The sequence below is a fragment of the Squalius cephalus genome, assembly GCF_949319135.1.
Source record: "Squalius cephalus genome assembly, chromosome: 6".
NCBI lineage: Eukaryota > Metazoa > Chordata > Actinopteri > Cypriniformes > Leuciscidae > Squalius > Squalius cephalus.
Window position 1 is genome coordinate 33,933,986 of NC_137127.1, and position 26,183 is coordinate 33,960,168.

Consider the following 26,183-nt stretch of genomic DNA (forward strand, 5'->3'; position numbering starts at 1 on the left):
GCAGCTCTTGTTTGTGTTGTAACATTACATGCAGTAGAGTTTTTAGATTTCTTCAAGGATTTTAGATACATATCAAATTCTTTCTTAAAAATAAAAAGGATTTTTTAAAAAAAAAAGAAAAAGTAGTAGGCCTACATTACAAATTTAAAATGAGAAGGGTCTAATTAGATATTAAGTTTATGTTATAATACCTTTATGTGTGCTTTTCGTCAGCTGCTTTCAAAGCGATGTTATGTTTTTGTTCTGTTTTTTTGTTTGTATTTTAACATAATTGACGCAAAAACACGATATGCTGTCGTTGTGTCGTGGCGACATCATGTGGACAACATGTGAACGTGACGTCTGATTGCCAGGAATTTACCGAGGTCTGAAGTGGAACATAATTTGTATATTCCCACGCCAAACCTCGTCTGGAATGCAGTAGTGTGTGTGTGTGTGTGTGTGTGTGTGTGTGTGTGTGTGTGTGTGTGTGTGTGTGTGTGTGTGCATGCATGCATGTTTGAGCTGTTTTAAATGAAAGCAACTTGCACTGCCATATCTTAAAATATGCCAGTGCAGTTGTTTTGTCTCAAGATGCACAGTAGTAATGTTTTTTTTAAAGGCATTTTTATAAAAGCTACTTAAATGTCCTGATTGAAATAAAAGACTAATCCTGGCTTAATCTAAACCAGGTTTCACCAGGCCCATGCGTTTCTCTAATATTTTCGATCTCCCCCATTCATTTTAAATGGATGGTCATTTCTGACTCAAGATCAATGAGGCCTACAATCAGTCAGTTTAAAAAAAGAAATACAAAACCTGTCCTAATTGAAAGAAAACAAGTTGACAAAAAGATTGAATCTTGACTGAATATTTATTATAAGCTATGCTATTTTGTAGGCTGGACATTTGTTCGACCGGGAAAACCACAGGTGTGACTTTGTACCATTTAGTACAAGATAAAAGCATTTCAAAACAAACTTCCTAAACATTAAAGCACAGTAGTGTGATACATTTTTACATTTTATTCAATATTGCCAAAATTACCCACAAATAATGCTTTTTGTTTTGGTCAAACGTTTAGGTGCATAGGCTCAGATAAAGGAGGCCTTTGTGGTTATTATTTTTCGAGATCCGAATGTGAGCAAAGAATTGTGGTGACTTGGCAGCTGAGATATGCAGCATCCCGATTGAAAAGCACACCCGTCAGCATGAAAAGAAAGTTGCAATATTCTTTTCTTTCCTTTTGTGGCATATATCCAAGAGAAACCATAGACATACATGTATTTATGGGTGCTTCTAAATAGAACCAACGATAAAAATCCCTTTTTGCAGACCATACAAAAAGACAAATCATGTCATCATTAAAAATCATTATTTTATTTAGAGTAAATGTACTCTTTAGACAACAATTTATATTAAAATATATTTACAAAGTAAAGTATATATTTATGCAAAATCTTTTTCTTTTTTCTTTCTTTCTTGATCTAAAAGGATCTTTAAGGTTAATCTGAAACTTCATTCTTCTTGGGCAGCCCGTCGACACCCAACAAATGATGGTTTGGATCCTCCACCACACATGGTCCAGGACCAGCCTTAAAACAGGTTATGCAGCAATTATGATCAAACAGGTCATGCATTTTGCACTGACACAGAATTCAATAAGGGTATAGTGTTACATAAATATAGTGAGACAAACAAGGTATTTTATTTCTTTTTAAAGAACTATTAGATGATAGATGAACGTGCCTTACAGTTAATGCAGTTTCCAGATACTTACCTTAGTGCTGATTATGTAGTGTATGCCCTTTGGAGTTGGCTCCATATTAAGGTCTCTCTTCAGCTCCTCAGAGAGGTCAGCTGAACATGCAGGAAGACCTCTGACAAACCTGCAAATTAAAGTTACTGCGTTGAGTTATAGCTTGATGTGCTTTGTTTTGTGAAGAGCTGCAGTGTTTGTTTTAATATGTCAAAGTAAAAATATTAACAGCATGCTTGATTTTAGCAACTTACTCTGATCCATTGGCTTCTGAGGGAAAGAAATGACGAACCACCTGTACAAACTCCGGTACGTGCTCTTGCAAGGTGTAAATAACAGCATTAGGACCAGCATCAAAGGTATATGCCACCTAAAACAAGACAAAAGGTGCAAATACATCAATCCACTTACATCAAAACAAAGGAGTACGCTGAGATTTAAAGAAAGAGACGTAGATTAGACATAGGGCCAGATTTACTAAACGGGGCAAATTAGCGTTACCTAGTGACGACGTGCAAATAAAAAAAGACAGACAGCCGGATCATTTCCATAATGAACAACGCAATCTACCAAAAGCAGCGCAAATTAGCATTTGGTTTAAGAAAAAAGAAAGAAAAATATTTGCCCGTTAAATAATGGTGCAAATAGGAGTACATTTCCTTGCATGATTCATTTAAATACTCTCCTCCCATAAATGTTGCATCTGAAAGGGAATCTCCTATAAATACACATGGAATAAGATCAGCCGCAAAAATAACCGTCCACGCCTCTTTAGAGCTATTTTTGCACTGCATGTCTTTAATAAATCCTGACAGTATTTTTCACGCCAAAATGTTTGACCTAGTGCAAGCTGTTAGTAAATCTGGCCCTTAGTATTTTATATAGTATATACAGCACAAAATAGTATTTAAAGTGCACCGTCTGGGCTTCATCTTAAAACCATACAAACATTCCACACACTATCAGAGTCAACAGGTTAACTATATACTACGCTATATTAAATTATATCATACCATTCCATACTATCCTATTGAAGGATCTAAGGATTCTTAATAGCAACCTGTTTGTGCAGCTTCAAGAGAGCTAACATATATCTGTTGTACAAACCTTATTTGTGTTGTTACTTTGTTTCCTTCAAATTACTTGCTATACCTGTATACTAATTTAACGATTTAGCTGGCGATAGAGACATGGAGCAGAGACCCCTGATACAAAATGTGTCAAACAGAGCTACACTACCGTTCAAAAGTTTGGGGTCAGTAAGATTTTTTTAATGTTTTTAAAAGAAGTATCTTCTGCTCATCAAGGCTGCATTTATTTGATAAAAAACAATAAAAAAAAAAAAACAGTAATATTGTGAAATATTATGACAATTTAAAATGACTGTTTTCTATTTTAATATATGTTAAACTGTAATTTATTCCTGTGATCAAAGCTGAATTTTCAGCATCATTACTCCAGTCTTCAGTGTCACATGATCCTTCAGAAATCATTCTAATATGATGATTTGATGCTCAAGAAACATTCATTATTATTATAAATGTTGAAAACAGTTGTGTACAATTTTTTTTCAAAATTCTTTGATGAATAGAAAGTTCAAAAGAACAGCATTTATTTAAAATAAAATATTTTCTAACATTATAAATGTCTTTACTGCAACTTTTGATCAGTTTAACTCATCCTTGATGAATAAAAGTATTGATTTATTTTATTTCTTTTCCCCAAAAATAAAATTAAAATTCTTACTGACCCCAAACTTTTGAACGGTAGTTTTTAATGTTACAAAAGCTTTAGATTTCAGATAAATTATGTTCTTTTGAACTTTCTATTCATCATAGCATCATGAAATTAAAATGTAAATAACTGTTTTCAACATTGATAATAATCATAAATGTTTCTTGAGCATCAAATCATCATATTAGAATGATTTCTGAAGGATCATGTGACACTGAAGACTGGAGTAATGATGCTGAAAATTCAGCTTTGATCACAGGAATAAATTACACTTTACTGTATATTCACATAGAAAACACTTTCTGTAAAGTTGCTTTGAAACAATGTGTATTGTGAAAAGCGCTATACAAATAAATTTGAATTGAATTGAATTGAAAAAACAGCTGTTTTAAAGGTACAATATGTAAGAATTTTGCATTAAAATATCCCATAATCTCAAGGCCAGTGTTATATATTTTGTTAAGTTGATTACTTACAATATCCCAAATGTTTCCAACTATTTTTAAATCGTGAGAAAATTGCGATTTTAACCAAGGAAACGGGGCGTTAGAGCAGGGGGGAGCTGGGAGTCGCCGGTCAATTACGTTAGCTTGTTTCTTGCAGTCGTTATGGAACACAATTATTCTTTACCGATTGCAGCTGGTTCTGTCGACAAAGCATGCTTAATTTTATATTTTCCAAATGTAGCATTCGGTAATAGTTATGTTTATGTAAGGGAAGTATTATTGCTTTAGATTTGTGTTTAGTTTATTGACATTGTTTATCACTTCTGGTGTTTATGGCCTTGTAAATAAATATAGCATGTGTTATACATAAAGATTAATCAGTATTTTGGCAAATGATGTGGGTATGTTCGAATGTACTTTTACAACAATTGTTTGGAACACGTAAAACTGCGCAGCGTTATCACAACAATGAATTCGACATACAGTAACATCTATGATAACCAAATTAGTATTAAACCTTACTTTTCTTGCGGTTAATTCATTTTAATGAAATAAAAGTGTGATGAGGTTCAAGAGTCAGGAAGGAAGAAGACAGGGGTCAGCGTGACTGGGACTCGTACTTTATTAAAATAAAGCAAAACAAACAAAAGTCGTGCACAACGCGCATTCACCGTGGCAACCGCGACGGCACAAAACAGCGCGGCTTATAAGCGGTCTCTCCACGTGGATCACAGCAATAAGACACAGGTGTTCGTCATTTGCACTTGACCAACTTGCGTCCCACTCGTCTCTTCTCTCTCCCATTACAGACCGCGCTGAACCCACTGATCTATATAGAATGTCATAACACGCCCCCCTCGCCACAAAAAGCATGTCATTATAAAAATAGAACTTAGCCTCATCCATGAACATGATTTTTCGATTCCCGTCTGACTGATTTACATCCACGGTGGAGTTTAAAACGACCCATCATCCCATCATTCCACGCTCCTTCACATCGTCATCAAGCTACGCCGTTGTTGTTTGGAATGTAGCGCCCTCTAGCGGCAAAAAATCTTGCATATTGTACCTTTCAATTGGAATAATATTTCACAATATTACTGTTTTTGTTTGTATTTTTAATCAAATAAATGCAGCCTTGGTGAGCAGAAGATACTTCTTTTAAAAACATTAAAAATCTTACTGACCCCAAACTTTTGAACGGTAGTGTACATATTAAGCATATAGCCTTCAATATTAATAGAAACCAACCATACAGCCACAACCAACAGTTGATTAGAACTATGCACATTATTGTTGCACATGATTAATTGTCTGTATGTTACTTTTCATTGTTAAAATTGAGATTTATGTATCACAACAAATATACATGTTGCAGTAAAAATAAATAAAAAAATCACAATTCATTAGTTGTTTACAGTTGTTTTAATCACAATTATTTTAATGGGTTTGCAATCATACATTTTAATTTTACTGTCAGATGGACAATTAAACATTTACCTGAACTTTAGCTTTAGGTGTATAAACATTTTAATTTTACTGTGAGATCAAATCAATGAGGGTGCTTCTGAAATTAGTGAGTGAGGGTGCTCTAGTAAAGTGCAGATGTAATGTGTAACTAATGGGTCCACAATAACACGAATATGTACAGAGTCTGTAAAGTCATTACTTTTACAATTAGTATAGAATAGAATAGAATAGAATAGAATAGAATAGAATAGAATAGAATAGAATAGAACAGAATTTTTTTAAATATTTTGATACCTATATTTTTCTGTTAAAGGAGAACTCCGGTCAATTTTAACATTGAGCTCATTTTTTTGTAAATTTGGAGTGCTGTCAGTACAGAGAACAACGACAAAAATCGGTGTTGCCTACACCGTGTTATCCTCTTTTTAAAATTTGCACCCTGTTGACTTCAATGGGGCAAGTTTTAAACCTGCTTTTAGCCTCTTAACATCCTTGATGTGTCATTACAAGTGCCCAGCCATACAAGTGATTCCTTCAGAGTGAACACGGTGAATTTGACTGCAGTAGATGTGAAAGATATGAATAAAAATGATGTTTATTCAGCCAGCGCAAATACCTGTATTTTCTTCCTGTTTTCAGTCGAAGTCCACAGTAGTCGATTGTCGAGTTCACGCGCATAGGTTATCACGCGAGTGAACTCGACAATCGACTACTTCGGACTTCGACCGAAAACAGGAAGAAAATACAGGTATAAAATCCAGTCTATTTAACGGATCTTCTATCGCCCTATAATCCATCGCGCTCTTTAAGATCACTAAATTCGAGGCTTTTGGTCATACCTAGGATATCCAGATCCACCAAAGGAGGGAGAGCATTTTCACATTTAGCTCCAAAACTCATATAACTCATTCATATAATACTTTAAATCTTACAGTTAAATCCGACCTCTAGTTCATAAACGCCAGAGGAGAACTGGCCCCCGACTGAGCCTGGGTTCTCCCAAGTTTTTTTTTTTTCTCCATTAGGTCACCTGATGGAGTTTTTCGGTTCCTTGCCACTGTTGCCTTTGGCTTGCTCAGTTGGGGATATTTGGGGATATTTAATTTAATTAATCAATCAACAATACTATTGATCAGCATTACCAAACGTGGACATTCTCCACTAGAAACAAACATTGATGTATTATTTTAATTTAATACTGTGAAGCTGCTTTGCTACAATCTGTATTGTGAAAAGCGCTATATAAATAAACTTGACTTCACACACACACACACACACACACACACACACACACACACACACACACACACACACACACACACACACACACACACACACACACACACACACACACACACACACACACACACACACACACACACACACAACAATATTAGTTCTTCTCACATTGCTAACTTGACGTTGCAGCCTCTTATAAGACAACTAAACTCATACACTGTTCGTTTGTTGGCAAGAGGGGAACTGGCCCCCCGACTGAGCCTGGTTTATCCCAAGGTTTTTTTTCCTCCATTCTGTCACCTGATGGAGTTTTGGTTCCTTGCCACCGTCGCATTGGCTTTTGGGTTGCTTAGTCAGGGACATTTAATATTCAACGATATTATTGATCTGCCTGCATTGACACCATTATATGAGAACTGAAAACTGGAAGATGACATCACGGTTTTTATTTATAAATAAATAAATAAAAAAATATAAAAAAATAAATGAACTAAATTAATAACTTTTTTACAACAAAAATTAACCATCACTGCATTTACTTAAGCTGGTCTATGACGCTATTTTTTTCTAGAAACAAACTTTGTTGTATTATTTTCCTGTTATCACTGTAAAGCTGCTTTAAAACAATCTGTATTGTAAAAAGCACTATATAAATAAAGGTGACTTGACTTGACTAAACAAAAAAGTTATTCGGTTACTCAATTACATTTTTCTGTTGTACAATATGTAGGCTGTCACTCCGTGGTGTTATTCCAAACTATTTTTTTTTTTTTGCATATGTGAAGGATGCTTTTTTATGTGTGGATATTGGGATTTTTATTTTATTATACTGTTTCTTTTTTTTCTCTGTTCTGAATAGGCCTACCATTAAATTGAAAGGATTTAGAGTGATGGGAAGTAAAATACATGTTTAGGGGAGACCGGATATGGTTGTAACATGGGGAGAGTTGTAACACCACCAATCAGGGATAAGCTAGGAGTCCTTTCATTATTTACCCACTTCCTCCCAGATCCCATATGAATGGTTGTCCCCCTATAGTGTTTAGAGTTTGTTAATTTACCAGTTTTATTTACCAGTATTTTACATTATTTCATTATTTGTTATTAATCTAATAACAAAATGCGACTTGTACACCGAAGCGACTTATCTGTTTTTTTTTTCTTTCTCAAAAATGCAAGTTTGACCTGATACGACTTATTTTCTAGAAAATACAGTAAATAATAAAATTGAGCTGTAGCCTATTATTAAAAAGTGCATTTACAATGGGGACCATTTGCAACAATAAAACAAGCATATTATGTTCATTACTCTCACCCACATTTATTTATAATTATGATGGGGTCCTTGGAAAATTCTCTTTCCTCTAAGAAGACCCTGACTCTAAAAGCTAAAGTTTGAAAACCTCTGCTCTAAAACAAAACTTTTATTTCAAGGTTATATATAGCCTCGAACGAGCGCAAAGGCCTCTCATGTCAAGAGTTTATAATTTTAGGACTAAAAGTATATTTTGTTTTGTACTTAAACTTTTGCAGATAAAATTATATGACTTATATTAGATTCAATTATAGTTTCTCAGGCAAAATTGGGGTAGTCATGGCCTAATGGTTAGAGGGTCAGATTGGTATCCCGAAGATTGTGGGTTCGATTTTCAATACCGACAGGAAATGACTGACATAACCCCCAATCACTCACCAGGCGCCGTAGTGAATGGCTGCCCACTTCTCCGGGTGTTTGAGTCCACGGTTTGCAGTGTGTGTGGGTTCACTACTCCTAATGTGGGTTCACTACTCTTCACTACTCCCTTCAACTGCTCCTAATGTGTGTGCACTAACTTGAATGGGTTAAATGCAGAGGACAAATTCCAAGTATGGGTTAGCAGACTTGGCCTTCACACATCAGACACTTAAAATGTGATGCATTTTTAAACTGATAATTTCAAACAATAAGCTAATACGGCTAGCTAAACACTGGCTGACAGGGGTGGAGTAGGTTGGACCACATCTTTAAAAAGTGTTACAACCATCCCCTTACATACAACTAAGATCAGTTTCTTTTTAATAATATTACAGAATGCCTAGACAGTGGAAAAGAAGGGCAGATAGATGTGTGCCTGCCAGTGTTTAAAAAGAGGAACTGGTGAGGTTTCAAAGAAGGGCAGGTTAATCAGATCAGTTGAGATGACAATGTTGAAAGCCAGTGGTGAGGATTCTGAGACCATAGACAATTAAAACTTGTATGTGTCTATGTGGAGCCATTTGGCAACTCAAAGCCTAAGGAAGTGTGAGTAAAATGTGCCCACCAAGCCTACACTCTAGAGTTAAAAACTCTGCAACATTGTTACTCTGAGAATATTCACAGATTTCGTTTTTTTATTCGATTTTCACGTTCTTTACACAAATACACTGCAGTCGAGTGTTCATTAAGCATAAATACCGCTAAGGAAGTTTGTTCTAGTAGACTAACTTACACATGCACATCCTCCTGAGTCAAACAGTAAGTGGATTTGAGCTGTGGTCAATCACAGAAAGAGGCATTGTTTTGTATTGTTCTTTTGGATTGTTTTTGAAGTTTACTGCATGGTGTGGCTGCTGTTTTTGCTTCTTTTGTCTAATTGTTACAACTTACCGGTAGTGGGGTAGATTGTAACTAAGGCACACCATGTATTTGACATCAACTTATAAGGGCTGTGATATTCTTACAGAGGTTTGAATGGGTGCCTTTTGTAGTAAACAAATGTGTGTACTTTGTATAAAATTCAGTGAGTTACAGACGCTGAAGCTAAAGGTTTTTTTTACAACCATAACTGGTCCCCCCTATAGTGTTTAGAGTGTGTCAATTTACCAGTATTTAACATTTCTGAATCTAATAATAGAATGTGACTTATACACCAATGCTATCAGGTTTTTTTTTTTCAAACCCAAGTTTGACCAGGTGTGACTGATTTTCTGGAAAATAAGGTAAATAATAAAATTGAGCTTATTATTAAAAAGTGCATTTACAAATTTACAACGTTTGCACCAATAAAACAAGCATATTATGTTCATTATTCTCACCCACATAGATTTTTGGCTTAATCAATGTTATTAATAATATGACAGGGTCCTAGGAACATTTTCTTCCCAGTAAAGGGTCCCTGAAGCTGCATGAAAAACATAAGTTTTATTCAATGGATTATATATAGCCTCAAAAGCCCAAGACCACTCTTTGAGTTTACACTTTGTTAATGAGAGGATGTTTTGAGCTTTGTTTTGAGCGGTGAGTGGATTCTAACTCAAACACCTCTAATTGGCCATTGTGTTCAAGAGATCAACAACCATGTCTGTGATTGGCTAAATTGCTCACCGCAGCAAAAACACATTGTGAATAGAAACATTTGACATTCTCCAGAGCCAAACACAAATATGAACTGGAGAGTTTGCCAAATTTCGCCAATGTGATATTATTACAGTATCAACTTGCAGAGTGCTCTTGCTTTCAATTGAGGGTTCTTAACACCTCCGTAGAACCGGACATGAGTGGGTTTATTAGCCTCCACATCTGGATTTGCACCGGGTGCTTCTAAAGAGGTGGAGGAATTGCATGCTCAAGGTGTGTAGATATTGCAAAGCGATCCATTCTGGCGAGCTAAATTGTATAAATTATTAGCCAATAGAGTTTTACAGTTTTATAGCGCTCAGTCTACAAAAACAATCACATCTCATTGACTATATTGTACATCGACGTGATGTGGGTTTTATTAAAGCTGTGAATGTATTCATCTTTTAAAAACCAAATATTATATATAAATTTGACTTTGTGTTTTTTTTACCCATGTTTTAATTTTTGACTCCCAGCAGTATTGCTGCAGACCCCAGGTTGAAGACCTTTGAATTAGCACGTATATCTTATTTGATTTATGTACTCATTTTATAGATTTGTTTTTATTAATGTTTAATAATATGTTGTGTTGCCTTTACAAGTATGTTGTGAAGCAGCCTTCACAATCTGGGCTGATCAGACAAAGTCTTTCTTGAAGCATCAAGAAAGGCACAACTAGAAATGATTCAACAAACTCTGCAGCATTTTTACCATTACTTCGTCTTTTGATTCCTGCTCTTCCCCTGCCTCTGTTTGCCTCTTGGGCTGATAGAAGAATTAGTTGAACTAGTTTGGATATCAGACAAAATCAGTGTTAACTGGATTTAGGTATCAGACAAAAACAGATATCTTTTAATGAGATTTGGTAAAGAAACTGGATCCATTATCTTGGACAGTATGATGACAGCATCTAACATTATACTACAACCTCCTTACAATTAGTTTTAGAACTAGATGAACATCATCTGTGTTTGGTCATTTGATGTCTTTACTAGAGGTTGCAAGACTCCTTAGGTAGACTCAACCCCAGATGTCATGTCCACAGTCCATTCACTGACCCTCTGATGCATATTGCACACAGAAATACTTTCTAGTGAGTTTTGATCTGTTTGGCTGATTTAACTCAACTTTCAAGAGTAAAAGGAACATTGGTTTCATCATCCGCTTGGAATCAAAAGTTGTGTTTACATGGTACTAGGTTGACATCATGAGTTTTTTCTAGAATGAAATAATCACTGGATTTGTCCAAGTTTGCAAGTTTGGCAAGGTTAAGATTAAATATCTGAATATTTAGTTGTAATGTGCTCACCCTGGTCTCTCCATAGAACTGGTTGTAGCGGTGCACAAGGCTGATGATTCGGTGGGATACGTTGTTCAGGTAGAATATTGGTGGGTAGGTGTCCAGGCAGGTGGCATGAAACTGATTACTGTCTTTCATGGTCAGCTCACCAAATGCTGGGAAGTCTCGTTGGCGAATAACCCTGATCATCTCCACCATACGACAGGGCACCACAACATCTGCCCGGTACTGTGGAAGAGTAGTAGTAGGTGAACTTATATACCTAACCTATGCAAATAAAACAAACCTAAATTACCCTAACTTGTATTCCACTGCTAAATTAAAACAGATGTAAATTTAGACTGCAAACTAATTATTTAAAGTTATATATTGTAGCAGCTGGTTACAGTACTAAATTTGTACTTTTCTGTTTGTTTTAGACAGACTGATCATTTTTGCATTATTGGTGGGGATTTTTCATTGATTCCTTCTGAAGGTTAACATCATTACGCAAGTCTTTTTGAGTGAGTCACTGAATCATCCATTCAATAATTGTCCCAATACCCACACGTGCGGTCTTTGCACTTCACCACTTGCCTACATACATGACTTATTTCCTGTATGGCCCAAGTGTTCAAGTGGGTCTGAATTACAATTAGTTATGTGCTTTGAGACATGAGGTAATTTAATGCCGTCTCTCGTTTTGTGACGCCTTGTAAACTCTTCTGTGTGCGTTTATGTGTTTTGAAGGTGGCATGGCTTTGGAGAGCGCTCTGAAGGGAGGATGGGATCTCATGCTTTCAAAGCCTTTCTGAAATTGCTTACCTTACCTTTAAGTAAAGATTTTACATAGCTTTATTTACACATTTTTCTTTTAAGGACTTCCGGTGAGAGTACGCTGTGCACAATGTGTTGCTTCTCATTAGCTATTTCCATCCACGTATTTGTATGCACATTTTGGAATATTGCATAAAAAAACACTGGATGGAAACACCAAAATGCACATAAATTCTAAAAATGTGAATAAAAAAACGCATGCGCTCAATTGAGTCGGATAATTATTTTAACTGATAAGAAACTACGATAAACTGCATAAACTACGACAGAAACACATTTACTGAATAAATTCCTTCATCGTCTATGCGATGGGACGGCATAACTGGACCAACTAGCAGATTGATCTCGCTGCACAGCATCTGAAATGCTGTTTTGGTTGTTCTGAAATGCCTGAGTAAAGTCTGTTGTCAAAGTGGTAGGGTATAATTACCTCCCAGAACTGTCTTACACGACTGTGTTTCCAAACAGTAGGCATCCGCCTGTGAAAGCAAGATAACTTTACTGTGTTCAGTCTGCATGCTCTGGGGCGCAAGTAATTTATTATATTATATTAATTTATTCTCTTTCTGCAGCAGCTTATTTCTTACTGTGATATTTCTTAGTGATATTTAGCGGCAGTTTATCAGGAAGTGACGATTTTGTTCTCTTTGGCTCACTGGATGGAAACGGTGCTTTATTCGCAAATGTTTTATGTGATATTCCCCAATTTTGCGCATGCGTTAAATTTGCAACTTTGGGTGGAAACATAGCTATTGTTGTTTTGTTGATTATTTGTTAATTGCTTGCAAGTTGCTTGTAACTTTGTTTTATGGTTTATTGTTGATCTTCCACCAGTCTGCCTCGCTGGATGTTTGGATGAGTGTTTCCTGCTACTTTAAAGTGCTGTTGTCTTGACTTGTGTAAGGCGATGTTTAGACTTTATGTTTGGATTAAATGGATCATCATCATTATCATAAGCACCACCACCTTCAACGTCATCATCTGTGTTTTCCTCTTTTTTGATCTATAATTTTCAAATAATCGTCAAAGACATTTTTGGACTGTTCCTAACCTATTATTTATAAACTTTTGCTCTCACCTGTGACAGCGGCTGTTCGCGACGTTCAAGCATCTCAAACCCCTGTGAACTATGGGGTTATTTTTATTCAAAATAAATAGACTGAGATTCACAAACTAGATTAAAGACGCATCTCTTCAGCCAGGCATTCATATAATACTTTTAATCTTACAGTTAAATCCGACCTCTAGTTCATAAACGCCAGAGGAGAACTGGCCCCCGACTGAGCCTGGGTTCTCCCAAGGTTTTTTTTTTCACCATCAGGTCACCTGATGGAGTTTTTTCGGTTCCTTGCCACTGTTGCCTTTGGCTTGCTCAGTTGGGGATATTTGGGGATATTTAATTTAATTAATCAATCAACGATACTATTGATCAGCATTACCAAACGTGGACGTTCCACTAGAAACAAACATTGTTGTATTATTTTAATTTAATACTGTGAAGCTGCTTTGATACAATCTGTATTGTGAAGCGCTATATAAATAAACTTGACTTGACTTGACAAATAAATGAAAAGAAATTCACAAAAATTTATAATACAAATAAACAAATTACAAATAAAATGAGATTTGCAAATTAATGTACGTGCACGCAAAAATTAAAAATGTCTGTCACTGCGGGTTTCCTTGTAAACACAGTCGGTAATGTGTTTTGTAAACAATTGAAAAAGAAACTGGAAGCATATCATGCTGCGTTCACGCCATGTTGTAATTACTATAAACAAATCATTGAACAAAAAAATCAGCTCACATCACTCCCATCCTTCAGCAACAGCACACACTATTGAGTATAGCATTCAGTTTAAAATACTTGTCCTGGTTTCTAAGGCTTGCCATGGTTTAGCACATGGTTGATACATCCTTATGTTCCTACCCATACTCTTAGATCAAGTTCTGAGAATTTGATTGTACTACCCAAGTTCAAAATATCTACTGTTGGAGATAGGACATTCAGCATATCAGCTCATAAGCTTTGGAACAAGCTGTTGTCTCTTTACTCTAGACCAGGGTTCCTCAAATCCGGTCCTGGAGGGCCACTGTCCTGCAAAGTTTAGTTCCAACCCTGATCAAGAAAATTGCAGATAGGTGAGTTTGCTCAGGACCGGATCTAAAGTCTGCATGACAGTGGCCCTCCAGGACCGGATTTGAAGAACCCTGCTCTAGTCTAGACCTTCAAGACTAACATTTACTTATGTTTTGTTTTGTTCTGATGTTTTCTTTCACTGTCAGATCCTTACTTATTTCGGCTACTATCTTGTGTTATGTTATAAGATCTCTGTCTGACTACCTGTTCAATTTGTTGTTCCCTGATTATATCTGTATTATAGGAGTTATTTTTCAAAATGATGTAAAGTGTCCTTCTTGAAAGGCGCTATATTAATAAATAAAATAAAACATATTTTGCTTTTCAATGCTTTGCACTTTAAAATAAATTTGGTTAAATGTGACAGTGTACTGTATGTAACAGACAGCACAATTTAATTGTGGTGCTTCTCATTAAATGATAAAAAGCAGTTTTACAAAATACGTAACAAAACGTTATTTGTGATTTGTGTATCACAATATTCGTTGTTTGTGACGTTATTGAGTTTTTCGTTGACGGAGCAAAAATACACAAAGTATCTGGCAACTTGTGTCTAAAAGGTAAGTTAATCAACATTAACTTGCTGTTTTTTCCTACTTGCAGTCAGAAAATCAGGGCGGCTGATTACCTATGCAGATATTCAGAACAACAACACTCTTGCTTGTGTTATAGAGCTGGTAAGTCCCGCCCCTTCCGCTAACCCCACTGGACCTCTAGGTTGAAAAATCGTCAATGCAAGTGAATGGGAGAAAATAATTATTTTCTGGTCCCGTTTGAACTGTGCCATGAATGTGAACATATGTTGTCTGTGAAATTTTTATATAATTTTTCGTGTGAAGAATGCTACAATTTAGCGGGTAGAAGTTTGATACGGGTAGACTTTGTGTGAGAGCACTTTGTGGACTACAACTCTTCGCTGCTTTCGACGCGTTTGAAACGTCACCACCACTCGCACACGGACACTAGCTCACGGATCCCGCTAAACATGGCTGTGTCTTTGGTGCACTTCACCGCCTTCTTTCAGGGAGAGGACAAAATCGTTGAGGTTGGCGAAAACCACGGGTAAGTCAACTTTATGGGGTGACGTCACATAGGCGACATGTAGTCTTTCTCGTTATGTCTTTTCCACAACTGCTAGCCGAAGAATCATACCATATACTGTCAAACTCGTAACATGAAAAATTATATAAAAAATTCACAGACAACATATGTTCACATTCATGGCACAATTCAAACGGGACCAGAAAATAATTATTTTCTCCCATTCACTTGCATTGACGATTTTTCAACCTAGAGGTCCACTTGGGGTTTTACGGATGGGCGGGACTTACCAGCTCTATATTGCTAAAATACACCCCCCAGTAAGGACAAACAGAAATGATGAATCATTTGTACCTTCAGAAGTTGACTTGTTTCCACACTAGTGTGCATTCCAGACGTGCTCCCAACAGACTTCTGCTCAGCACTCACCTGAGAGATAACATTCATATCAGATACAGAAATGAGTAGCTGACAAATAGACATTTTCCAAGATCTCAGAGTAAATCTGTTGAGGGAAAGTGTGTGTTTTAAAATGCTGTAACTGGTCACCAGTGAGCTTTTCACTACATTCGGAGGTGGCGTGAGACCTCTCGAATGCATCTTGCAGAGCATTTATGTCTTTTGATGGTCTGACTAGTAAAAACAAGTGAGTTGAGCAAGTGTAAATACACGTAGAAATGCATGGGATTCCATCACATTTATAGTGTAAATGCTAATGATTTTTTTGATTTGTCTCAGATAGCACAACTGCCTACTTAACTGTGAGTTAATCATTGCACAAATACAAACTCAGCTGGAACAAATTGTCACAGAAATGTATTAAATGGAAAGACTGACATTCAAGTTAAGACTATAGGAAGAGACTTTTGAAAAACACTGGGGGAAATGGACTACACATATATCAAAACAGAGAAAAGGGAGATAAATGTATGCATATAAATATTCCTATCACACATGTAACCACCGTGAGAGAATATTACTTCAAGCTGCATGAAAGTATGGATATGGACATGAGAGTATTTGTGTTTGTATGTATGTCTACGAATGTATGTGTCTATAAGTGTGTATAAGTATGTTTACATGATAACCTGTTGACTTGTTACATTTTGAAATAATTTCCATGCAAATACCCATGAAGCTGTGTTGACTTGTTTGTTAATGTTTATCTTTGTTCTGAAAAGTTGTATAAAAATAAAGTAAAAAAAAAAATCCTTGCACAAATACAAAGGTTTAAACTTTAACAGTCAAAGTTGTTCAGTCAGTGGAAAAAATGGAAAAAGTTCAAACATATACATGTTAAAGACATGATTTGCTTTGGAAAAAAGTAGATCCAGCGAAGTACATCTGATGTTTTAATACAACTGCTAAAATAACCATGAACATTTTGTTCACAACATTGTGTGTGTTGAGAATAACAATGAAAAGTATTTGGGAGTAACTGTGGCAACTTTTTAGTGCTTTGTCAACATGCAGTGATACACTGATGTAGTGAATGTGAAGTCAAGAGATGATAAAATACACACCACTTGTGTTCACTACTTGTGCCTGATTACTTAAGACAGATGTTCATTTTAGACTTATATTCCTCATAAAGTGTGTGTGATTTTCCAATCACTAAACCCGTTTTTGCATCCTGAAGGACACAGACACTTCGTATAAAAACTTCCCGGATACACTAATGCTCAGCAATGTTTAAATTGTTGGTCTATGTACATGTGACAGATATCCTATTACCAAGTACAAAAGGACAGTGGACTTGCTGACCAACTCAGATCATTTTTTCAAAGCATTTTTTTTTTACTTTTAACCCCAATTGATATGCATCCTGGTAGATCCAACTAATTAAAAAAAATATATCTTTTATCCACATTTTATGTATGCTGCTGCCATTCTAAGGGTTAAATCCACACACTCACCACTAGGATCAATACTCTGAGCTCCGGCCAGTACGACTCAGATTCCACTTGTTCAGCGATACTGTCTTTCCCATCTGACCGTTCCCCCATCTTCCACTGGACAAAGCCACCGTACAAACTCCTGCATGCACTGCCAGAGCCCTGTCGCGCCACTGTAGACAGCTCACCCTCCACACCGAACAACTGTGACAGTGTGTACACTAAAACAACCCGAGTTTTCACATCATCATCAGGAGCACAGAGTCTCATTTTATGTAATTTCTTTTTTTACTTACCCAGACAGGCATAGCCTGCTGCAGAGGATGCCAAGCCAGCAGCAGTGGGGAAATTATTCACAGAGCAGATATGGACCTTATGGGACACTACGCTGATATCAGAAGTTGGATCACCAGTATTCCGTCTCTTGCGAGCTAACCTTCGAACTGGTGAATTAAAATGAGTTTAATATCACAATGACAGCTCCTGTCATACAGTGCTTAATAATGTTAATGTTCTGAAAGTCAGGGACGTACTTTCCTGCAGACATGACTGCAACCTGGGGCAGCTGATATCCTCCTCCTTGCCATTCAGCCAGATGCGGTCTTGCTGGAAACTTCTGCTGCATGCAATTGTTGTAGTTGTTTTGAGCTGAGAAATAATTATAGTATATAATGGCAACCTTGCTGTTACAGCTAAAAATCTAGAGCTCTTAAAATGCATTGTGGTAAAGCGACCAGTGTTGACAGGGCTAAAAATATAGGGACTATCAGTCACCTGTTCCTGATGCAGTGTCACACTGAGGGATGAATTGATTGGCAGAATGAGATCTTCATTGCGTTTCCCCCCTGATTCAATGGCAATAAGTAATAACTCAACAAAACTCTGAGTAGAACATGTCCAATATTATAAATATTTACAGAAGATGTATACAGTTTCCCCAAAAAGTATTTGGTCACTTAATTCACACTTACAAATGTGCGACTGTCACTGTAGTATTATGTATACATTTTTCTCTTCACTAAAATGATTTTCTCTTCATTTTTGCTCAATGCCTTCTAATCAGCTGGAGCTTTGGAGATTTATGGTTTCCTTACCACTGTCGCCTTTGGCTTGCTTAGTTGGGGTAGCACTTACCCCCGGTTTCACAGGCAAGGCTTAAACCTAGTCCCAGACTAAAATGCATGTTTGAGCTGTTTTAAATGAAAGCAACTTTCACTGCCATTTCTTAAAATATGTCAGTGCCAATGTTTTGTCTCAAGATGCACACCAGTAAGGTATTTTTCTAAGGAACGTTATTAAAGATACTTAAATTACCTTATTGAACTAAATCTTAATCCTGTCTGTGGTCTTAATATCCAGCAATATTACTGATTAGACTGCACTGACACTATCGGATGAGAACTAAACTTAAATTGAATTGAATTGAACTGAATAACGACCCTATTATCTTGCTTTAGCTTTAGAGCAAAAACTGGAACTTGTCTTATTTTTGGTGTTTGCATGATTAATTCTGTTATCTTCTGTTATTATTGTGAAACTGCTTTGAATTATTATTGTGAGCTCGTTGCAGTCACTATATATATATATATATATATAAACAAATATAAAAATAAAAAGAACATAGTAGTCCATGAGCCAGGGCCCCAAATTTGGTCCATCGGTATCAACGGGGGGGCAAATGCTATCATTGTTTTTTGGCAAGGTATACACCCCTAGTATTAGAAAAATCACGATAGCAGTGCAGCGGTGGTAGCGAAATCACTTTTTTGAGCTCATGAAGTTACTAACCCCCTAAAATAAATTCCGTTTTTGAAATCTGGTGTATATCTGGTTTAGGCTCATGCTAGGGATATTGTCAATATTCTATAATATGGTGCTTGGTATCGTTGGAAAGGGGACCTTTTAGGCTTTCATTTAAGCCCATACTGAATCTGTCTGACAAACACAGAGGTCATAAGACTTCTTTAAACCAGAAATAACACACATTTTTTCCCAATTTCCGCCTAAACTGTATGCTTTCTTTTATCCCTGTGGCATGAAAGAACACCACGGACACAAAACTCAACAACTTCAATACTCAAGGCACTCTGATGACTCAGAAAATGTATAATATACCCATACTATTTATTTGTGAGAGCCTTAAATTAGACTTGTGCAGCCAGCACAAGTCTTCAAAATAGAATAGAGCCAATAGAATGGACAAATAGAATACCCTATCAGTCCAGGGCCAAATGGCCTATTTATTCATGTACAGTTGTAATAAAAAGTAATTGTTTCAATAGTGTTGTCAACATAACACTTGTAAGTGGTTTAACAAAATGTTTCTATCATGTATTTTGATATTCACCCACTTTCAGTTAGTGTCAGAAAGTAGCTCATGCACGGAATGTTGATGGATTTTGACAGTTTGACAAGGTTTTGTCAGTTTTGTGAAAAGATTGTTGGTTCAGTTGACTGGTTATAACAACACTACCAACTATGCCATCTTCAATCAACTTCCATTGAGTTCCAGGGGTATTAAATGTAAGTACAAAATACTTTTTCTCTTGTGCTTGTGAATTGGTGGGGAATAGTAGCAGTAGCTAATGTAAGCTTGGTGTTTTTCACACTTAGTATACTTCTTTTAAACTTAAAATAAGAAAGTATACTTTCAGTCTACATTTTATGTACTTCTCAGAAATATACTTAAAATTACACTTCAGTGTATTTGATTTATACTGAGAGAAAAGTCCAGGGCCCGTATTCATAAAGATTCTAAGAATCCTCTCAGAAAACTCTTAATTTAGCTTAAAAACTTTTACATAGGAGTCTTAGCTTAAGAGCGATTCGGGGACGATCTGAGAGCAACTCTGGGCAAGGAAAAGACAAAAACTTTCATCTTAGTGAGGAGACGGGGTTGACCCGTTGCTATGTATGACACAATCTTTTGAAGACTGTGATTGGTTGGTTGTCCAAGAAGGAAAAAAAGAGTGATTTTAAGTATAGGGTCTATTCTAAGCCTTCACTTTGAAATTACATGCGACTGTGTACATTACACACATTCTGCATTGTTGCATTTTCCCAGTTGCCAAATATTGTAATGTAGTGATTACTTTCATTTCTGGCGCTATGGCATTTCTGCGCTGTGTCGGAGATGTTAGCGCGTCTCTAATAAGATCAGTCACAAACATGATCCCTGCACGATCTAATCTATAGCGTCTTATTAACTCACTGTTACCCATTGTCTGCAACACATTTCTTCTCCTTCGTCTTTCTGCCATGTTCTCCTCTGCTAAAGAAACTCTTCAGCCTCTGAAAAGTCCTTGTCCGTGCTCCTAACAATTTTGACCTTAAGACCTCTTTTAAGGGTTAAGATGCTTTTACTGGGACAAAAATTACTGGGATTTTTTTTCTTTAATTTTAAGAGTAAACGCCCACATTTCTAAGAATGTTCTTAGAATTATGTCACTAGGAGCTACTCTTTGCATTAAGATTCTTTATGAATACGGGCCCAGGTATATTTGGCCTGTACTTGAACTCAATCTTTTGATCGAGATATACTTAAAAGAATAATTAAGAATTCAAACTATACTTGGCTTGTAGTTGTGTTAACTCTTTTGATTGAGTAGTCAATTAAATATACTTTTTTTACATAGTTTTTCATATACAGTCTTATGAAACTTACATTGTTTGAAAATATTGATTAGAATATTGATATAAAACAGATATGTTTCTAATTCTGCATATCTGATTTTTTGTGTAGGCTAGTCCACTGGTAGTATATAGCAATTTACTCTAATTCTACCTTTTTGTTTAAAATGTTGCCTTTCTTGATGAAACTTACTGACATTCAAGTGTTGATTAAAAAAGAATGCATGAAGCTAATAAAATGTTTTTAAAATTAAAGTACAGTTAAAGGTATTTTTCAAGTGCAAAAATAATATAGAAATAGTAAACTATAAGTATAATGTTATGTTCACTTAAAGACTTAAAAACTTACAAGTACACTTGCAGTATAAACTACGAAACTAGTAGTTTACTGAGAGTACACTTCAGTGTGTACTTTCATAAACTAAAAATTACTACTTGTATTAAAATAGTAAACTACTAGTATACTTATAAGTTCACTTGTAGTACAGATGCATTACAAATGAGAACTAGTTGTGTACTTAGTTTACTACTCTTACAAATACTAAAAATACTAAAAGTGGGCCAATTTAATCCCAAGCAGTATTGAAATAGTACAAAAGTTTACTACAAGTACATATTGATATTAGTATACTTACTACATAAAGTATGCTTAAAAAATACTTGAAAATTACTTAAGTATACTTCATAAAATATGATGAAGAGATGCACTTTTATGATGAAGAGATGCACTTTTATGATGGATAGATGCACTTTTATCATGGATAGATTCTCTTTTATAATGGATAGATGCACTTTTATGATGGACAGATGCACTTTTATGATGGATGATGGATAGATGCACTTTTATGATGGATAGATGCACTTTTATGATGGACAGATGCACTTTTATGATGGACAGATGCACTTTTATGATGGACAGATGCACTTTTATGATGGATAGATGCACTTTTATGATGAAGAGATGCACTTTTATGATGAAGAGATGCACTTTTATGATGGATAGATGCACTTTTATGATGAAGAGATGCACTTTTATGATGAAGAGATGCACTTTTATGATGAAGAGATGCACTTTTATGATGGACAGATGCACTTTTATCATGGATAGATGCTCTTTTATCATGGATGCACTTTTGATGACAGATGCATTTTTATGATGGATAGATGCACTTTTATGATGAAGAGATGCACTTTTATGATGGACAGATGCACTTTTATGATGGACAGATGCACTTTTATGATGGATAGATGCACTTTTATGATGGATAGATGGACTTTTATGATGGATAGATGCACTTTTATGATGGACAGATGCTCTTTTATAATGGATAGATGCACTTTTATGATGGACAGATGCTCTTTTATAATGGATAGATGCACTTTTATAATGGACAGATGCACTTTTATGATGGACAGATGCACTTTTATGATGGATAGATGCACTTTTATGATGAAGAGATGCACTTTTATGATGAAGAGATGCACTTTTATGATGGACAGATGCACTTTTATCATGGATAGATGCTCTTTTATAATGGACAGATGCACTTTAATGATGGATAGATGCACTTTTATGATGAAGTTTTTGTCTTTTCCTTGCCCAGAGTTGCTCTCAGATCGTCCCCGAATCGCTCTTAAGCTAAGACTCCTATGTAAAAGTTTTTAAGCTAAATTAAGAGTTTTCTGAGAGGATTCTTAGAATCTTTATGAATACGGGCCCTGGACTTTTCTCTCAGTATAAATCAAATACACTGAAGTGTAATTTTAAGTATATTTCTGAGAAGTACATAAAATGTAGACTGAAAGTATACTTTCTTATTTTAAGTTTAAAAGAAGTATACTAAGTGTGAAAAACACCAAGCTTACATTAGCTACTGCTACTATTCCCCACCAATTCACAAGCACAAGAGAAAAAGTATTTTATACTTACATTTAATACCCCTGGAACTCAATGGAAGTTGATTGAAGATGGCATAGTTGGTAGTGTTGTTATAACCAGTCAACTGAACCAACAATCTTTTCACAAAACTGACAAAACCTTGTCAAACTGTCAAAATCCATCAACATTCCGTGCATGAGCTACTTTCTGACACTAACTGAAAGTGGGTGAATATCAAAATACATGATAGAAACATTTTGTTAAACCACTTACAAGTGTTATGTTGACAACACTATTGAAACAATTACTTTTTATTACAACTGTACATGAATAAATAGGCCATTTGGCCCTGGACTGATAGGGTATTCTATTTGTCCATTCTATTGGCTCTATTCTATTTTGAAGACTTGTGCTGGCTGCACAAGTCTAATTTAAGGCTCTCACAAATAAATAGTATGGGTATATTATACATTTTCTGAGTCATCAGAGTGCCTTGAGTATTGAAGTTGTTGAGTTTTGTGTCCATGGTGTTCTTTCATGCCACAGGGATAAAAGAAAGCATACAGTTTAGGCGGAAATTGGGAAAAAATGTGTGTTATTTCTGGTTTAAAGAAGTCTTATGTCCTCTGTGTTTGTCAGACAGATTCAGTATGGGCTTAAATGAAAGCCTAAAAGGTCCCCTTTCCAACGATACCAAGCACCATATTATAGAATATTGACAATATCCCTAGCATGAGCCTAAACCAGATATACACCAGATTTCAAAAACGGAATTTATTTTAGGGGGTTAGTAACTTCATGAGCTCAAAAAAGTGATTTCGCTACCACCGCTGCACTGCTATCGTGATTTTTCTAATACTAGGGGTGTATACCTTGCCAAAAAACAATGATAGCATTTGCCCCCCCGTTGATACCGATCAACCCCCCTGGCTCATGGACTATAGTAAGGACAAAAAAAAAAAAAAAAACTTTAGAACATCTTATAATAATCACAAATGAATCCATTATGTTTGAAAGACATGCACACTTACAGTATTTGACGACCGCGATGTTCACTGGTGCCGTGCAGGTGACCATAGCAAGATTTTGGTGACTGCTTTCCAGCATATTTCTAAATGTAAAAAAATTGACAAACAGATGATTTAACAATAGTGACTTATTTACACATACAACGAGCACTGGAGACCGGCTACTGCTTGACAGTTTAAAACAGAAAGCAAATGAACACAACAGAATATTTGGATTGGGTCACGCTGAACACGAGAATTCGTATTTGACCAATTAGAGAGATCACCGTACAACCCTATATCAAGTGAACCAATGATTGGGATCGGACCATGGTTTCACGCACAGATAGTCAGCGGATTTGTCGAATAGAAAGCCAGATCCTCCGCGCATGCTCAGTATCACCGGTGCTCAAAAAACGAATCAGTAGTGAGCCTACTTTTACTCTCTATGGTAGTGAGAGGAGAAACGAAGCTTTTAGAAACTTTGAATCAATTGATTCACTAGTTAGAAGTTCTCGAAACGTTACACGCTGGTGACGCCTGATGGTCAAAACTGTGTAAATACATCGAAAATTCAACCAAAACATACAAGAAGGACCTGGCTGCAGCCTGCATATGGGAAGGGGCTGCATCTGGGGCGGGAATGTCACCCCGCCCCATGATTGGTTCCATCGTCTTTCATAGATAGAAGAAACATGATAGAATGGAAAGTATTTCACGTGATAGAAAATGTGTTTGTAGTTGGTGTAGGAAGGAGTATGTCATTTAAAAAACTGGAAAAGCTGTGCAGTTTCACAAAGCCTTCATTTTAATGCACAGAAGGAAAAAAAACAGCCTGTAACTCACAATGTCCCTGAAATGATTGTTTTGATAAGCTATTCTTTAGGCTAATGCATGAATGACCCCCACAACATTTCAAAAAAATGATTTGGTTGATCTACAGCAGGAGGGTCAGGTCTTTCTTGAGGTAGAGGAATGAATTATGAATAAGGCTAAATGATTTATGACATTTTGATTTGTTCATATCACCATAGTATGAGAAAGGAATCCCCTATTCACCTAATGGGAATTCCCAGATGTATTATTTGTGCAAGTATTTGTTACTATTTTTATTACAACTAAAAAAAAAAAAAATCATTGAATCCAGTAAATTTGTGTGTGTGTTTGTATTCCAAGTTCAAGTGCAAGAAAAATGTCTTGGACCACTCCAATGAACTCTCAATTTTTTCAAATTAAAAGTTTGTCAAAATTACCCGAGCAGAGGATGAGAGCGCAAAGGAGCAACCGTGTCTAAGTGTTAAAAAGAGAGAGAGAGAGAGTCGATAGTTTCTGTTGCAATATCGATTTCTTCTCATCTATAGCCTACCTACATGGTTTGCTGAGGGGTTGAGATAAGGCAGTAAGTTTATAAAACAATATTTAGTGGTAGTTCTTTAGTGGTCATGGTAGTTTCGTGGTATGAATTGATTGGCAGAATGAGATCTTCATTGCATTTCCCCCCTGATTCAATGACAAAACTCTGAGTAGAACATATCCAATATTATAAATATTTACAGAAGATGTATACAGTTTCCCCAAAAAGTATTTGGTCACTTAATTCACACTTACAAATGTGCGACTGTTCCTGCATTATGTATCAATTTTTCTCTTCACTAAAATGTATTTTTCTTCATTTTTGCTCAATGCCTGGAGCTTTGGAGATTTATGATTTCCTCACCACTGTCACCTTTGGCTTGCTTAGTTGGGGTAGCACTTACCCCCGGTTTCACAGACAAGGCTTAAGCCTATAGTCCCAGACTAAAATGCATGTTTGAGCTGTTTTAAATGAAAGCAACTTGCACTGTCATTTCTTAAAATATGAGGCAGCAAGTTTATAAAACAATCTTTAGTGATAGCTCTTAGTTCTACCATATTTGTAACAAGGAATTGGAAAAAAAAAAACTTTAATGATGAGTTTTTTTCTGGATATTGATCTATAGGCAATATCTCCTGTTTAGAAAAAAAAATGTGTAATGACCATATTTATCCAGCAGAGGCCCATAGAGATCCATTCATTTTTTTGGATGTGGCTAACAATATATGTTGTCTGGATGTGGCTAACAATACATGTTTAAGAACTTACTGTATGGTTGATGAAACATCAGAACGAATCTATGAGTATACATAGAAAGTCCAAGATCGAGGACTCTTTGTTAAGCCCCCGTGGTGAACAATCGAGTCCGTTTGAAGAGATGAGTCCGAGCTTAGGACCCCATTAGTATGCCAGTAGTATGTCTGATCTAAATCTGTTCTCGCGATAACTTGTAGCTAACGTGAGCTGTTTTAGTGTTATTATGTGGTATCTTTATGTAGAATTCTAAATCCCGCTGCTATAATCTCAAGTTGCGTCAATATCAGAGGAGAAAGACCGCTACATTTAAAAATACTACTAGTTATTGTGTCACGAAATGTAGTTTTAAGAGTTTTTCAGTCGAGAATGTAGTTGTTTGA

The 26,183-nt window shown here is 36.0% G+C and overlaps 1 protein-coding gene across 2 annotated transcripts; it reads right to left on the minus strand.

Moving 5' to 3' along the window:
* Positions 1-836: 836 nt before the first annotated feature.
* On the minus strand, positions 837-25,988 carry mvda (mevalonate (diphospho) decarboxylase a). Of its 2 annotated transcripts, none has more exons than XM_079874549.1 (11): positions 25,816-25,988; positions 23,718-23,797; positions 17,952-18,022; positions 17,711-17,825; positions 17,474-17,620; positions 17,199-17,398; positions 15,637-15,711; positions 11,295-11,513; positions 1,993-2,108; positions 1,760-1,868; positions 837-1,574 (listed from the first exon to the last, which is right to left on the minus strand). In XM_079874549.1, the coding sequence occupies exons 2-11, from the start codon at positions 23,791-23,793 to the stop codon at positions 1,485-1,487; spliced, it is 1,218 nt and encodes a 405-aa protein (XP_079730675.1). In that variant the 5' UTR covers positions 23,794-23,797; positions 25,816-25,988; the 3' UTR covers positions 837-1,484. The 2 variants fall into 2 exon arrangements, with proteins under 2 accessions (XP_079730675.1, XP_079730674.1); XM_079874548.1 differs by lacking the exon at positions 25,816-25,988 and adding an exon at positions 24,038-24,116.
* Between the last annotated feature and the right edge of the window lie 195 nt (positions 25,989-26,183).

What these genes read in the sequence shown, in the direction of transcription:
- mvda (XM_079874548.1), bottom strand. Translation starts at nt 24,084, where the DNA reads ATGCGCGGAGGATCTGGCTTTCTATTCGACAAATCCGCTGACTATCT. An exon ending in AAACAAGTCAACTTCTGAAG is followed by an intron (nt 11,514 to 15,636) that starts GTACAAATGATT and finishes ACTCTTCCACAG; the next exon opens with TACCGGGCAGATGTTGTGGT. An exon ending in AGTTCTATGGAGAGACCAGG is followed by an intron (nt 2,109 to 11,294) that starts GTGAGCACATTA and finishes GTCTTGTTTTAG; the next exon opens with GTGGCATATACCTTTGATGC.